General features: G+C 43.2%; 1 protein-coding gene across 6 annotated transcripts in view; it reads left to right on the top strand.

Annotated features, from left to right (window-relative positions):
* Positions 1-17343, top strand: part of svila (supervillin a) — a 67306-nt gene that overhangs the window by 13580 nt on the left and 36383 nt on the right. For 4 of the 6 annotated variants that reach the window (XM_041065465.1, XM_041065462.1, XM_041065461.1 and 1 more), the window contains exons 1-3: positions 10337-10441; positions 14741-14804; positions 16869-16960. In XM_041065465.1, coding sequence (XP_040921399.1) covers positions 10384-10441; positions 14741-14804; positions 16869-16960 — 214 coding nt within the window. In that variant the 5' untranslated portion in view covers positions 10337-10383. Of the gene's footprint in view, positions 1-10336; positions 10442-14740; positions 14805-16868; positions 16961-17343 lie in introns of those variants that run through there. The other 2 variants (XM_041065463.1, XM_041065464.1) reach the window with 1 other exon arrangement.

The raw sequence follows: 17343 nt of genomic DNA, 5'->3' as shown, positions 1-17343 counted from the left end.
ATGTGCCTTGTCTCCAGACTTTGTTGTACTAATACTTATTTAATAGTTCACATGGTTTTTACATTTAATGAAACAGAGATATTTGAGCATATAGCTATAATATAGTATTTTTAAATGTGTATTTTGTGTAATGTAGGGCTGCAACACATTTTCACAATCACTAAATCTCAGATATTTTACAGTTCATTGATCTGTGGCATAAATTTTAGGGATTAATGTATAATTGTGAGACTAAAATAAGTGATAATATATTACTTTTTTTTTAATTGAATAATGATTTATTGATCGACTCTTCATTTTAGCACAAATCCAAGATGAGTGTGACTGTACCAGGTGAATTAACAGAGGTAAGTCAAATAGCCGTGGCTCTGCCTGTAGACTTGTGCGTGGGTCAAAGCAGAAGCATTTTTCTGACTGTTCAGTCCACAAACACTACTGTACTGTGCCTTTTCATAGATGTAATTCCACCTTTCCTTAATTATTATAAACTCAGAATTCCTTCCTTCATCTTGGCTTCCCACTGCCCCTGGTTTGACTGGCCTCTTGACTCCTCACTTTTGTCATTTGATTGATCTGACCTGGCGTTGATGGAGTGGGAAAGCACCGTTCTAAATTTGTCGCCCACCTACCCACCCGCCCACCCCTTGGGCTCATGCCTGCTGTGGATCTAGCCACAACACATGTGCTAAAGGAGGGTTGTAGATAGAAAGTGGGTGGGAGGTGGTGGGCCTGTGGACCTATCAGTCTATCTTTATGTCTCAGTAGTCCTGTCACACGAGCCTCTAGAGCTCTGACCTTCTACAGGACTGTAGAACCAGTAGGCTGAAGAAAAAAAAAACAGCAGAGACTTTTAACTAAATTCTTACTGTACCCACCTGAAACTCTTCAACAGGAAGGCTCAATGGCTCTCTGAGAAGATAACCCACATTAAGAAGGTATGTGGCTTTCATTTGAGGACAGACTACAGGTTTAGGTTTCTATAAGAGTTGTTGAATGACTTTGGAGGTGAAACGTGATTTAAAATTCCTTTTTTTACTGTGGTTGTTTTGTTTAGATTGAATGTTGGATGGTTTAGGATTGATGCTAATGGATTCCTAATGTTTTAAACACTTTAAAGGTTTATGAAAAGAAGTCAAAAATGAGCTACTTATGTGTTTGGATAAAAATTCATTCTCATTTACGGGGAGGAGGATTTAATTATAGTCTGGTTAATTTGAACATTTCTGATGAGACTGTCAGATCCAGGTTAGGTTCAGGATTCTTACCTAAAAGCATCTCATCAACAAATTACAGCAAACTCTCCTCGTGTCGGTAATTGATTACATGTTCAGTTATTTATGTTAAAATGCGGAGCGTGGTCCAATCGCCTGACTGGCAGTGAGTCACGGGACATTCATGCTTTTGTAGGTGTATTTATCTGTGTGTATGCGAGTTGAGGAAATGAATGGTCTAAGAGAGATTTGGATTTCGGGGGCCGCTGAGCTCCTGCATGTGTGATTCATTCAGTGGTGAGCGACTGGCTGGGAAGACTACAGTTGTTCATTGTGCTGCACCTGCTCTCACTCTGTCAGGACACGCAGACAGAAATAGAGTGCTGCCTAACAGGGCAACACACACACGCACACACCAAACATTTTACACATGGTTTTCCATTTATACAAACCTTCTCTTTGATCATTACTCATGTCCATTTAAGTTTTAGCTCTGTTTTGAACACTCAAGAATTAAAATTCATGCTATAATTAAACTGTAGCCTCCAGTTATTGTGTGAAAAGTTTTTTTTTCCTACAGTGATGTAATTCTTTTGTTAAAGTGTGTGGAATAACTCAAGATTTATGCTGTTTGCATCTTCTAATCATGATGCCCTGAGCGATGGGTTTATTTTTACCCTCTGCTCCAAATATACGCGAGCCCTAGTTCAGAGTTACTTAATTGGCTGAGGTCTGGCCTGGTTTCTGGCGCGGGAGGAGGTGACGCTGAGCCGTGATGTTGTGACTGTCTTCTGTTACACATTGTCGGTGTTTAACTGTCGCTCTGGTTGTGTCACTGTCACTTTTCTCAGCTGTTCGTCACGGTGTCAGACTGCAGCGGGGGAATCGCTGTGATTTGATTGGCTTAGATCCAGAGCAGCTAATCTCTTACTAGGGTTGAGAGGAAGTGCACTGTGTTCATGTGTCAGAGTATTGATGTGTCTGTGTTGTGTCTGGGGCCAGGTAATCATTCGAGGAGCAGCAGTCGGTGTGTTTCAGTTTGCGGTGAGCTCAGCCTCTGATGGCTTATTCACCTGTCAGAATGGATAATTAGCTCTTCTCAGTTTATCAGGAGCTGCTCTATCGAATGACACATTAACTGTGAGGAAGACCTACAGCAGTGTGTGTTTGCAGCCTTCACTGAATAGAGGAACAGAGATTAGTTGTGCCTAAATGTGGATTAATGTCTTACTGATCGAAGCACCATGACTGAGCATGTCTCACGTTGCTGTTCAAAGCCTTATTTTTAGCCTGGACGTCCTTTTGTCAACACTCAGGGTCGAAACAAACACAAGGCAGACAAGTTAAATGGGGCTTCAACCGTTTTAAGACTGTTTACCGTCCTGTCGCCATAGATGGGCATCAACAGTGTGCCAACTCAGTTTTCTTTGGAAGTAAATTTTCTTATTAATTTAAGCCCATTTGTCATGCACACATATATATATATATATATATATATATACACACACACACATACAGCACTGTTGTCACTGTAAAGTATTAAGAGTTAGGATAATGACTTCCATGTCTACTGTATCTGGAGCCTTGTCCAACAGTCTGTCTGAACCAAGGATCACATGAGGCTGAAGTGTCCCTGGCTAGAGACCCACACATGGATCAGCTCCAGGCTTCATGGTATCACCCATAGTCTAGCAGGAGGCTTAGTCCTGGTGGTCTCACGTGGTGGGTCTTAAGTGCACTCCTTCATGGCGGCTTTTCCTTTATTTTAAACCCACTAGTCCCAGTTTAAAAACTAATTAGTGGTGATTTATGATGAGCCATTAATAGCACGTAGGGCTTTGAGCTGGGGTCTCTGCCCTTGGCGTTGACCTCAGACGTGAGCTTTGACTTGAGCTGCTGTGACTGAGATGCGCTGCAGACTGTGCACTGGCATTCACTTAGTTATAGTTTAAAAATGCCCCTAAAATACAAAGAAAAAGATGTTGTCTTTGTACCATTACTAAAATCTTCTCCAAACTGAGCTGCGGCCTTGAAAAGCAGCACAGCAAAGTGCCGTGCCTCACGTTGAGTTCCCTTAGATCTGCCTCTATTTTGCATAAAGTCTGGCTGGACCATTTTCTGTTCAGACACTGGATTTATTGGATTTTTTTTCTGCTGAACTGAGCTTCAGTATTGGGCTCAGTAGATGAAAAGTAGCTGGAAGAAAGGGACTGAAAATGAGAGAGAACAGACCACCTCTGGCGACTCTGTGATCCCGTACTGCCAGCTCTGTGTTGACAGTCTGTCAGCAACTCTTTGTAGATAGACTCTTGAGCAATTAATATAACCTTGGATTGGATGTAACTGTGGAAAGGAGAAATCATCATGGTTTGGGTCAGCTCAGCGAAAAGGATGTCCAGAAAAAATATGTAAATTTGAGGAGAAAGAGGGTCACAAATGATCATGTGCATCATATACACAGTTTGCAGGGATGACGGATTTATCATTGAAATCCTTGATAAGCAACTTCTCAATTCTGGCCATCGACCATCGATTTCACTAAGTGAAATGACAACTGTTTGATGCAGATTTAATTGGCTGTGGGTATCAAACTAATTAACACAGCTCATGAGTTGTTGATGACACCGTTTCCGGCTCACTTAAGGCTTCTCAGTTGTCTCCTTTTTAAACAATAATCTTGTCAAATGGGTGTGAAGCTAAAGGTTAAAGCTGCACGTCCCAGGAAAAAAAAGTCAGCATCCTCACAACTTGATGATTGATGTAGGAGACAAATATGTTATTTCTCTCTGAAATAGCCCTGCTTTTTCATTTGGCTGCTTGGAAGTAACTCTGGTTTACAGCTGTAGATAATAAGCTGGACACGCTTGGTAAGACTGAAAAAGAGACGCCATCTTCCACATTTTTAAGTGCTGAGTTTTTCTCTTATTATAGCCTGATTCGCCCAGCTTCACCATGTGGAGAAGTCCAGCGGTTGGTGTTGCTGTTCAGAGGGGCATTTTAGCAGAAAGCCATTGATAATGTTTCTTCAGGATTAGCAGACCTGCACTACACAGCTCACAGTTCACCGAGTTCTCAGCTCTTACTTTGGAAATAGGTGCGTCCTGCCAGGCACAGATCATTGCAGCTACATTTGGTTTAGTTCACCAATGGCAGCCTCCACTCCGCTGGCTCACCCCGCACCGTGTCGACTTTGGAAGGAAATGAGAGACACAAGCTTTCCACTAGTGTCTCTCCATCCTTTAAGTGTTCCCGTCCTGCAGGATGACAGTTCTTAGGAAGGTGTCTGGCGCCTTGGGATGGAAACGAATTCTCTGGCAAGCAGGACTGATGAAGAATTCTGGTGCTGTAGCTTTCTCTCCTGACCAGATGTGCTGCGTGTAACACCACTGAAGCACGCACAGCTGAGGGCTACGCATGTGTGTGTGTGTGTGTGCTGACTTGGGTATGGATCTTTCCCCAGGGCTTTGTTTGAATCAGATAGTGTAGACGTGTGTTTCAGGTGCATCACATGCCTCAAGGGTCAAATCATCATGGAGGAACAGATGGTGCAACATTGGCTTATGTAATTACAGATTAATCATGATTGCAGTTATGGTTCTGGAAAGTGTGCAGTCCACTCACTGTTAATGTTTTAGTTAAATGTGAATTCGGGGGCAGGGAAAGGAAAAGTCATAAAAATCAGTCTGACAAATGGTTTTTGGAAATTGACCCTGCATTTTTTGGTCTGTTTTGTTGTTTGGTTTACTTTTTATTCCCATGGACTAAACTCAACACTGCGACTTTGAATGTTCTCAGCAAATGTGATGTTTAACAGCGGAAAGAAAATGGGAAGAGCGAATGTCAGGTTTTGGTGTCAGCACCTTAGAATCACAAATCAAGATTTCTTCCTATTTGTCACCACGATTCATTATTTAAACAGAATCAAAGGGTAGAAAGGCCATTTTGTTTAAGAAAAGCTGCCTCGGTTGATCAGAATGCAATGAAAGAAACCTGATTTTTAAATAATGGGCATTTAAACGATTTTAATCATCAACCAAGAGATTAAAGCCACAGCTTCACATCCTTTCATGGGGGGGGGTTTCAAAAAGGCTTTGTGGAAAATTCATTTCATTCAAATTTTCAAAGCCACCTCAGACCTTCCGCAAGACATTGAACCCAAAACTGTTGAGGTGTAGCTGATGCCTTGGACCAGATTTAAACTCTGTGATAGGCCCGAGAGGCACCCGGCGCTGGACGTCTTGTGGCACTCCTCTTGGAGTCTCTGAGTCCCCTACTTAACACCTCTTATCTGTTTTATTTTGGAAAACCATGCTGAGCTCTGTGTGTGTGTGTGTTTCTGAGTGTTAATACCTGTGCACTGTACAATGACCAGAGAAGGTCACTGTTGTCTTGCTGCATCTATTTTCAGCGCGACTGTAAAGTTTCAGAGACTTGAGGCAGTTATGAAAAGAAGTCGATAATGAGGTTTGAAGCTCTTGTCTCTTGTCTGAGTTTTAGATTTTGAAGGTCACGTTCGCACCTGTAGGTCGGTCGATTTAGACCAGAACAAAGTTCTAAGTTCTCGTCTGCTTTGTATTTATGCAGACTTATTACAGAGTAACCAAGAGGTGTAAATATAAATTGATATGCACTGACAGATAACTTATTCACTGGACAGTTTTGTCACTGTCATCCTGAATCATCATCTTCCTTCTGGAGTCACACAATCCTGCAGCTTTGTGATTGCACCACTAACAAACTGGACCATAATTCTGTTGGAAGTGGATCAAGACCTTATCAGACGGTCTTGGTGTGGTTGTGTGATCCAGGTGACAGCCCTCACACCTGTCTGAGGTTACAGGGCAAAGTGTTTTGAAAGTGTACGAAGCAGATTAGGTGTACAAGCGCCTGAATTCAAATTTTGAGTATTGGTTGTTAATTTTAACTTTGAACTGTCATTACTTAAAATTACCAAAAGCTTAATTTTGATAGGTGGATTTGGAAAAACCTGTTCAGTAAGTGGATGTGCTGCTGGATTTACATTCAGTGTTCAGATTAACTGGCAAAACTCAAGGTTAGATCGAAGCGCCAACTCCATGTTCAGATCATGAATCAAATCATGATCAAACGCAAGGGACGTTTCGTTTCTTAACAAAGTCCTTTAAGGTCAAAGGGCACGTAGAAGAATCTGTTTGCTTCATACTGAAATCCCATCATGCCTTGTAAAAGACATCAAACAACATTGCAAATGGAGTTTTAGCCTCCCTCAGACTCCCTTTATGTGTGCATATGAATATCTTTACCTTTCATGCTCTACCCCCCCCCCACCGCAGTCTGAATTTATAGCCATGCTGCACAGACTCAGGCTCTGTTATGTGTCTGCAGAGACGGCGTGGCCGCTCGCGCTGGATCCCTGCGCCGCTCTCTCGCCAGACAAGATGGATATCTTTCCTAGGGGATGCCATAAATCTGGACTTTATTTCTAAGAGTGCTGTGAAAGGTCTCAGAGCAGGAGACGAGTCTTGCTAATTCTTATTTCTCTTCCTCTTTCTCAGTCTCTCTCTCTCTTCTCAAAGATTTTTTCGACCGTGAAGGTGATGCAGCCATTAACGGACGTCTCTCCTCGCCGATATGTGGGGATGCCTCTGCGCACTAGAGGTCATTTTAAGTGCAAACTTGGACTGTCTGGAAGTGTTTATCTAATAATGACCCACTGACTGGCTGCACATGTGAGCTTGTCCAGGCTGAAATAGCAGCCACTCTGATTGTGTAGCCGAGTGAACATCTGGGGGGGATGATTAGTGGAGAGGTGTGGCTCTGTTATTATGATGTTAAACACAATCTGCCTCGCTCTTGGTGCTGCTTAACTTCAAGATCCTGTAGCAGTTTTTTCATAGTTGTTTTACATGTTAACCTAACAATACGTCAGCCTGATGATGACATTGTTATTATAATGAACAAATTAACATTTCAACTGACGTGATCGCTCAAATACCAACTGACACTTGAACTACTTTCAAACACACATATTTCAGATACCTCCGACACTTCAACTTAAACTTCAGTTCTTGCTTTTATTGTTTATATTTCAATTCACACTTTAGCTGTTTTCAGTTCTTGCTCATCAACTGATATTTCAACTGCTTTCAGCGATTCCACTTCATCTGATTTTAGCTGTTCTCAGCAGTTGCACCTCACCGCGTTTCAACTGCTTTCGGCCTTTTGTTCATCCACTGATTTTAGAGTTTGCACTTAAGCTGATTTCAACTGTTTTCGGCATTTACACTAACTTTTCAAACTTTAACTGCCCCATCTCTCAAATGCAAACAGTTCACATCTTGAGGCATTTTAACCTGTTTACAGAGCTTTCAGCATTTTTCATTTCACATCACACTTAGGTCTCTGTGCTGTGATTCCTGTAAGCATTTACAGAAGGAAGCTTAAATCAGTTCCCAAGTTTCCAAACAAAGTAGATGGTTCCCTTAGGGGAAGGTTTGTCTCGGTCTAATAAGATGTATGGCTTCTAAAGGATTACAAACAGTTAAAAAGAGTTTGGGAAGAAAAGAGTTCTTCATGGCCAAAACTCTCAACCAAATTAAATGTAAACTTGCCCTATTTTAGGGTTTTAATTGCATAATCGGTGGCAGGGCTCTCGAAGAGTAAACACTCAGCTGGTTTTCCTCCGTTTGTTTGAAGTGTGGTTTCCCGTTTGACTCCCATTTAACTGTGATGTGTAGCAAAAGTAGCACTACACAGTCTCACATTCCTCATATGTGCTGGAGAATAGTTGTTAATTATCACTTAGTATGTGAGCGCAGGCCTGAACACTAAATAAATACCATTTCTTTGTGCACTCTGTGCTTTTTGCACACGCTTGTTTGTTTATACACATGCTTCTTCTCTGAGGGGGCCTATAATACTGTCGGAGCAAATCCAACAATCCACCACAAAGATTAGACAACAAAAGTGGTGTTGTATCACTGCAGCGGCCTGTAAGGTCTTGCCCGTCCTTGGCAGTAAAGACTCATCGTTGCTAATAACAGGGCAGTAACTGTCAGGTGGTTTTGTAGGTCTGATGTCATCCCTGTAGCAGATGAGTCAAAGAAACAAACATTACAAACAGCACATGTCAGACTGCCAGATGGTGGACAGTGCAGAGGTGATGATGAGTTTGTGTTTCATGAAAATCATCACTGATTGTGCTCCGTATGTTCTGAAAACTGTAAATGCAAACGTACTGTAAACAGTTCAGCTGTTTTCACAAGTGTTAAAGTGGAAAGTGGCTGAAATCGTGTCGTTGCTGAAAGCAGGTGAAGTTTTATTTCAAGTTTAATCATCAGTACATTGTTTTCATTTTAATACATCATGAATCATTGACTGTCAGTCTGGCAGAAGTCTGTTAAACCCCTAAGGCTGAAAATAACACGAGTTGAATGTTGGGTGCAGGTTGTGCTTTTCCCATCCCCTCAACCCCAGCGTGAATTGGCAGGTTTGTGATATATGTATGCATGTGTGTGTGTGTCTCTGTGTGTGTGCAGTTCACATGCTGAACCAGATGAGCTCATCTCAGTGAAGGATCCAAACGTGCCACCTCTAACATTTACACACCCCCAGTCTTTCAGTGGAGGCTGCATCTTGACACACCTGTGCGGACCCCGGCGCTGAGGCAGGACAGATTTATGTGATCTGACAAATGTTATGATGTGATAAGCCTGTTCTGAGTTGGTGCCTTTGAAATGGTCCAACAGCCTGGCTTTAGTTTAGAGGCAGTCCCCTGAGAGCTGCATATTCTGGAAAAGGCGGCAGGTTTTTCTCTGACCGCTTCTTTTTTATTTTATTTGATTTTTTTTCTGCCACTCTGCAGTCACTGAATGGAGAAACTAACATTTGTGATCCGTCCATAGACCTGCTTTGTGTAGACGCCTGCGTGTTTGGTGGTGACAGATTTCGCTCTGCTATGCTGCAGAGAGCTAAGATACCGCTCGCCGTTTCCCCAGCAGCGTCTGAGCGTTGGGCTCAGCTCCAGCCTCCCTGCAGTGCCCCCTCAGTACAATGATAAGCACATCATCATCACATTGATGTATAGGTGAGGTGTATCTGTTTGTGTGTGGATGTGCTTTTGTCTCATTCTTGGCATTCACTTACAGCATGATCGCACTAGCATATGGGTTTATACACACCATGACTCACAGGGAATATCAGAGTATGTGAGCTTTAGGACACACACTTTTGATGAGTGTGTTTAAATTGTAGCATAGTTCACATTCTCCCTTTCCCTCATTACTGTTTGCATGGTCCATCTGTCTTTCTCTTCCTGACTTTATCTGACTCTATCTGACTATTTGACTTTATCTTTCTTACCTTCTCTTTGTCCCTCCCTCCTCTCTCTCTCTCTCTCTCTCTCTCTCTGCATGCTGATCCTTTTATTTTGTCCCTGCTGTGAGATGACTGGAATTTCTCATCTGGCCGAGAGGGCGATTTTAACTTTCTCCTCTTCCCTGCTCACTGTATTTCCACTCCCATCCACCCACCCTGTGCACTTCTACCCCCCCCGTACACACACCCCCACCCCCTTTACTGACGCTCTGCAACGGTTTCTTTGGCATCCCACTCGAGTGTGTGAGCCAAAGGGAAGGCAGCACTCTCCCGGGACACTTCTAGCTATCTCTGTCTCTTTTTCCTCTGCTCTGTGCCTGTGAGGCTCGCTCTGTAGCATGCAGGACACTTTGCTCCAATCTGCAGCAGGGATGGGGCCTGATTTGCTTGCCTTGGCTAATGAGCTTAGCCCATGCTGAGCAGCTTTTAGCCCTGCAGGTTGTCGTTGTTGCAGTGGGCACTGGTCAGCCCTCAGTGGTTAGCAAGAGGAACCAGAGCGGAGGAGTGGATCAGAGAAGGGGCAGAGCTGCAGCCACAGCTTCACCACTCCTCTGTTTGCCTACCACGATCACCTCTGCTTGTACCGGCACTGCGGCTGGGACGTCTCTCTCTCTTACTCTCTCCCCTCCCTCCCTCCTCTGCCTCTCTCTAATACTACCTGACTCCCTTCTCTCTCCCTCTCTCTGTCTGTCCCGGAGCACTGACAGGCTGTTTTTGTAGCTGCATCATCTTTTAGGCAGCTGCAGCTTTCTACCCTGTCTTTCTACCTCTTTCACTTCTTTCCTTTCTTACCCTTTCCCCTGACTTTGTTGCCAAAATGTACCGGAACCCGTGGATCTCGAATTACCTGACTCATGTCAAGTTTTGCAGCCAAGGTAAGAGAGCGACTTTGGGCTCTTTGGCTCAGGGCAGCGCTGGGATTTGAAGCTCAGACTGGAGGCTTGGGGGACAGGTTATTCTGGCTGTGGATATGGGAATCTGAGCTCTTGAAAGTTGGCAAGCAGCAAACTGCAGACTCCCTTCCTCTCTGCTCACTGTCCTGCTTTCCAGCCAGCTGTCCTTGCACTGCAGCTGTAGCCTCCAAGGACACTACGCAGCAGAGATAAGGGACTCTTAACAGTGCAGGGGGCTGTTTTAGGGAGGCCGCTATTTCTGTGCTCCACAGCTACTTGGACTCAGACTTAGTTAAGTGTAGTTGCATGTATTGATGTATGTTGCTTTCATTGGTGTGTGTGTGTGTGTGTGTGAACCCGTCAGTCTGCCCAAAGTCTAATGACACATTCATTGAAACATTCATGAAATCCATTAAATTAAATGAAGTTTGCCACCATCAGCAATCTGCACCGTTTTTTCTTGGAGGGCGGTAAAGGCGGAGTAGATGGGCGGCAAGTTTATCTTGAGTGAACTTTAACACGCCAGTTCACACCATTGACCATTTGCAAGCCATCTTGGCGGTGCATCTGAGTACAGAGGAAACAGAAAAAAGCTTGGCGAACTGTTGTGAACGATGAGTGCTAACGTATTCCGGATTACCAGTAAGACGGCCAGTTACATGAGTTGACGAGCTCGCCCTTTGAGTGGTCGTCACATCATCAAGCTACAGGAACCGCACATTTCACCAAGACGCATGAGCTAATTTTGCTGTGTCACTTTCTGGTGTAATTACTCCGACTAAACATAGCGGAAGTGAGTCAGCGTGAGAAAGGAGATATTGTGCATTAATGTAATAAAACCTATTAATGGTTAAATTTATTGTTCCTTGGTTGAATGTACAACCTTTGAGATTGATGATTATGCACCAGGCCCATGTCTGCTCCTCTCTGAGCGCCTCTCTTTCCCACCCTCCTCTGTAATAGTTTCTGAGTGAGAGCTGAGTGCTGAGATCTGGCTTCTCCATGCTTAACTGGCTGGGAATCCACAACAGGTGGCCCTCAGTTTCAGGCTTTTATGCGAGCGTGGAGTCTGGTATTAGGGGAAAGAGGTGTGTATTGAAGCTTGTTTGAGGCGTTAGATGTGATAATGTGATTGTCCTTTGCTCTCTGTTTCCTCCCCGGATTTGAATTTGAGGCTGAGCCGCTTGTATACTCATTGTTATTACTGTTAAAGACATAATTGGCTTATTGTCACATCCCTTTGTGAAGTCAGCTCTTTCTGGTCTTGGTCTCGCCTAATTTCTGATTCCCCATCTGTTTTTTTTTAATGCTTTACCTCTTAAGCCTCTCTCAGCAAGGCTTTAGTTACATTCTGAGTCTCCCTGCAGGCAGAGTGAAGGCAGAGTATTTGGGCTGGGGGGGATGTGAAGACTTACACATGCAGGCATACACATGCTTATGTGTCTGTATGAACATTTAAAGAGTGACACGCTTCCTTTTGGGCTCGCTGTAATCCCAGGAATTGAAGTTAATCCTGTATCCTCAACTTGGACATATGCTCAGTGCCTGATGCCTCTTCGGTTACCACACCGGGTGTTTTTGTATGTTAAGACATGATGTAAGCATTGCCAACTGATTGACACCTACTCTAGGTTTCTTATGAATGAGCCTCGGTTGATTTATAATGTGTTAGAGCGGTGAGGTTAAAGGTTGGGTTTATCAGAGCAGAGCATTCCCAAAGACAGTTTAGTTTGTTTGTGTACAGACAGTGTTCTACAGTCTTTGTGCTTCACACCTTTGATTCCTTCACATAAAAGGCTTTCGTCACTTCAGAGCCTGAATGACACTCCACTGAATCATGAAATCATTTTATCCCCATGTTTTATCAGTGTCAAGCCACTTTTTTTTTTACAGCCTCATCAACACACACGGGGCACGGTGCTGAGGAATTCCCGGCGCATTCCCTCGCGGCCATAGCAGCCATAGTGTTTCTGTAGATTACAGCCAGCATCAAAGGCTGCGTGACATCTGTGATCATTGTGGAGGTTTTTATGCCTGTGTCTGGAATGACGAATGCACTGAGGCACTTAGGTCGCCCCCGATGGCCCACATGCCACTACATATAGGCTGTATGAGGTGTGAAAAGAGTACAGGTCTGAGAACCCAATACGCTAGACCTGACAATAGCCTCAGACAGCTGTCCCCGGGGGACAGATGCTTTTATTATTTCACGCTAGCAGCTAATTAACCTTTACATTGGCATCTGGTTTTGTTTCACACTTGTACTTACAGGTAAACTCTGGTAAATATCAACTTGGGCGTTATTCTCATAATTTTGATCTTTATGACTAATGGTCATGATAACATTTTACTAGCCACCGGCGTTAGAGGAATTTGGGAAACATGGACTCTAGTGAAGACGTGTCGATTGGGGAAGTCAGAATTTCCGAAAATCTGAGAGTCATACGCAAATTGCTGAAGTAAACAGACTTAGTCTTCCGAGTGAAAGTGTCTAAGATCTCAATCTAAGATAAATCTGCTTGGAAATAATAGAAAAGATAGATTCATTTCAGGAGTTTTTCAAACCATTTCAAATTAAAAATGTATGTTTTATGCAGGATTGATGGGATTTCTGAATAGCTCAGAGGGTTCGTGTGAAACTGACATGATCATTTCTGTGCTGAGCTCTGTAATGAAGCTCATTGAAAACCAGTTTTCTAGTTGCAGCCATATACAGTGCTAGGGACAAAATTAGCTCATTTCTTTTGATTCTTAGAGACATGAGTCCTCGACAAGATGAGATTCTAAGATGCCATGAGCACATTGGGAAAGTGTTTGACATTTGCTGCATAATATGTTATTGTCTCATTATCCGACAGTGGTCTTCGAACCATCTATCAGAATGGTGTCAGCCTAATCTTTGAGTCATTGTCAAAAGAAAACACAGTTAGTCCGGATAACCAGGATCATCATTCAAGGCTCGTGAGGAATGAGCCATGTTTTCACCAGCCGTATTCCACCCAGCTGAAACAATACACGACTATCCCCAAACACATCCAAGCACACTGCCCTCTCCAAATAAGCCTTCTTTCTTCTCAAATGATGTTTTGCTTTAGTAGGGGGGGGATTTAAAGCATCAACCCAAACATCCTTAATAAGGACTAACAGATCTGGAAACCAGTGGGGCGGGGGGCGGGGGGTTAGGGGTGGGTGGCCTCAAGGGAGAGGTTAGGGGTTTGGGTGGAGCCGCGGAGGAGTCGGAGGGCCTCGCGCGGCCCTGAGGTGAACTCGGAGGGGCTGGAAGTGGGACCACATGTTTGTCCTGAAATTGCACGGCTCTGACCACTCTGAGGTCCGAGGGCAGCCAAAACCGCACGTTTGAGGTTTTGGAGTCAATAAGCAAAGCAGGCGTAGACATTCCTCGAAGGGATGCGCCACAGAACTCAAATTCCTCGCAAGACCGTTGATGATGCTTAATACCCACTAATGCCCTTTTTCGTGGTAATGAGGCTGTATTTCTCTGTAGGCAGGTGTTTATGTCATGTTTTGCTCTTGTTTACTGACTTTGGCCGTTTTCGTAATAGATACCAGACTTTATTAGTTTAGACTGTTAACTCTTGTGTGTCTAAATGACTTTTCTCACATAGCTTCATATCAGTGTGTTGGTGAGGTTTTGGGGATTGGGAAGTATGGTTTCTCTGTCTCTTCATGCTGTCCCCTATCTGCATTGATGGCGGGTACAGAAATGCTGCCCAGCGACAGGCGATGTGCTCGGGCTCCTCCTGGCACCATCCCAGCCTCGCTGCACTTCAACCTTGACATGTGATTGATCAGACTTTACAGTGCCTGTCTCCAGGCAGTGACACACGGTCACCCCTCTATCAAACAAGCTATGATCTCATGCACAGCTCATAGAGTGATACTTATGATGGAGACAGTCCGTGTCTGTAAGCGCAGTGATGATTTGTGTGCCTGTTGCTGTTTGTGGGGGTGGGGCGGGGAGGGGAGGTTGGAGGGCTGCAAGCCTTTTAACTACACAGATCACTTATTGTTTGATGTGATTCAGTCAGGCAGGCAGATTATTGTTTTCCACATCATTTGTTTTCACTGTGGAAGTCCACTTAATTAATGTGGGTCCGTGCCAAGGACCTGCAGACAGGCCAGCGGGTTCACCTTAAGATGCTTAGCTGCAACGTTTGTCTGTTCATTAAAATCTAAAACCGAAGGCTCTGCTGTTCAAACTGGAATTAATGCGTGAACAGTGTGACATGACTGAATGTTACTCTTTTCTTCTGCCCACAGGACTCGGGAGTGAGACCCCTATAAAACTAAGCAATCCCAGATTGCTGCAGAAGAGAGCTTTAAGGTAATATATGCTGTGTGTTAACACTTTTTATCAGCTTTTCATTTCTCTTGTCTTAGGTCACTTTGTTAAAGACCTGGTGAATAAAAACCTGGATCCTTATAAGAGATCATTTAAATATGAATGATGCCATGTGTAAGATTTTTCTATCAGATTAAAGCCACATTGAAATGTGAAGCATTTGAAAATGTCTGACTCCTAGTGGTTGCATTGGAAAAGAGACTGTTCGACCACAGAGCACAGATAAAGCAGAAAGAAATATATAGATTTCACCTGTTTCCAGTAAAATTTTCTTATTTGTCTACAAACAAAAAAATTCTGCTATCAGAATAATTTCGAAGATGCTACAAACAGAATAAATTCTGCACACGGGGGCTTTAATTTTCAGATTTTAATGAAAGTACCATAAACAAATGAGATCATCACCTTGAAAAGTTGGTGTTGTGTGGCGGTAACTTTCTCTTCCCTCTCACAAGCTTGAAGCTGACAGGCGTGTTTACTTGAGCATGTAGCTCACATACTCTATTTGGACAGTTAATAATAATAAAGACGCTTCCATTGCTGCTGCACAGTGAAGTGGTTGATTTCACGAGCAATGTGTTTCCACACATCATTTTCAAGTCCCAGTAGCTTGTTAAAGTTATATAATGCTGAACGTGGAATCCATTTACCACCATGATCACCTTTCCCTACATTTGATTAAAGTGCTTTTATAATTGAACTCAGTTGCACACGTGCACCTGTGGTTAATAACAGTGTGAAGTGGTTTGGATCATTGGAAAGCAGTGGATTATACTGGCTCCTTAAAAGTTTCAGAGAATCATGCAGAGGCAGGTAGTGAAATGCGTAAAACAAACACATGTTTATCCTCTTCAGTAAAATTAAAGAGAAAACAGGTAACCATACTAGTTATTATCTGTTTACATGATTATACTAAACTATCACAAGTAATCACAAATGACCACATATTTAATTTGACTCATAACTGATGTTGAAAATAAGTTTTTCATTTCTTAGAAAATTCGTTTCTTCTTCAAAAGCTGCGGCCTCGCTTTAAGGCTGACCTCCTAGACAGGGGTTAAGTCCTGTCCTGGAACAAAACTATCCGTTACACACGTCCTTAGTGTAGCACTGTGATTGTGGAAACAAACAGATCGTAGGATATCAGATGAAGCTTGTGTATTTCAGACAGGGCCAGTGCCCAAGCTTAAAAAGATCATCGTGCTCCTCAGCAGTGTAAAACCTCTCCGCTGCAACATTAGCAGGATTTCTCCATATCATGTTGTTGGCTGGGTGTCAAATACTCCATCATGCCTTCACCTTAGTCTCCATTTAGAAAGTTTCCTTTACAGCGGTGAGGACATCGAGTGCTATGACTCCAAGATGGTGACAAACCGTGTGGGTGTGGCTGTGACTTGGAAACCCACAGCATGTAGGAATCACGTGCTGGAAGACATTTCCTCACGAAAACACAGGCTGTTATGATAGAAAGGGATCTACTATGTCTTTGTATGTCAGTGTGTTCACAAATCTGTGGTTGCTGGAACGGACAAAACCACAAAGTCATGTTTTCCCAATTCTTATGATTTCTTCATATCAATAATAAGCTGCCAGTGCTTTTATAGCTGTGTTGCAACTTCGCGGTTATGAATCAGCTCCATAAATGACTTCAGCATGTTTCTGAGAGAGAAATTCACTGTGTGTCTGTGTGAGGCAGACGGTGTGATGGGGTTTAAAACCTTCTCACAATTTCTAGATAAATATAAGGGGATTGAAAACATGATGAAATGTACAGGTTGAAATCCAGATGTATTGTTTGGATGATTCATCGCTTGTTTGTGCTGCCTCATCCATAATCCGCTGGTTGATTTACCGGACTCTTGAACATCATTCAAACCGATCTGTTCCCACAACATTTTTTAATGATGTGGAGGACTGTTTGATCGTGTTCAGATTCATTCAGTGAGCCCCTTACGACTGCCTACGCTGTCGGCCTATAAACAAATCCAGTTTCCCACAGCTCAGCCTTGTTTCAATAACAGTTGGTATTTTTCTTGCACTCCTCAGCTTCCAGAAAGAATTCTCGTTCGAAGAAAAAGACGACCCAGCCAAAAGCACCAAGGATATAGATGTTAGTCTTTTGCCCAATCTCCCCAAAGGTGAGTAAGGGTTTTTTTTTTCTGCCTTGCTTGCAGATGGCCCTCACAATGTCAGCTTTCCCAGGTTTTTGAAAGTCACTGTTGTGCAACAGCAGCTCTTTGCCAAGTGGACTCATGTCAACATTTGTCTAAAACCAGTTTTTCAAGCACAGGCCTCACATACACACCAGTAAAATACAAACCTCTGCAATTTCTGTTTTCTCGACAGGGTCCATTAAAAGTATAGAACCTATAAAGAGATATGGTCCTGTGGAGGTTTGTAAGTCTGGAATGCTGTTTAATAGTTTGATGAGCTGTTGAAGGCCACTTTTGATCGGCTTTGTACAAGTTATGACTTGTGCAGTAAGAGAAGACAGTATGGATAAACTGGAAAGTAAAATTGA

Source organism: Toxotes jaculatrix, chromosome 20, assembly GCF_017976425.1.
Source record: "Toxotes jaculatrix isolate fToxJac2 chromosome 20, fToxJac2.pri, whole genome shotgun sequence".
In the NCBI taxonomy this organism is placed as follows: domain Eukaryota; kingdom Metazoa; phylum Chordata; class Actinopteri; family Toxotidae; genus Toxotes; species Toxotes jaculatrix.
This window is presented reverse-complemented; position numbering and strand designations above follow the sequence as displayed.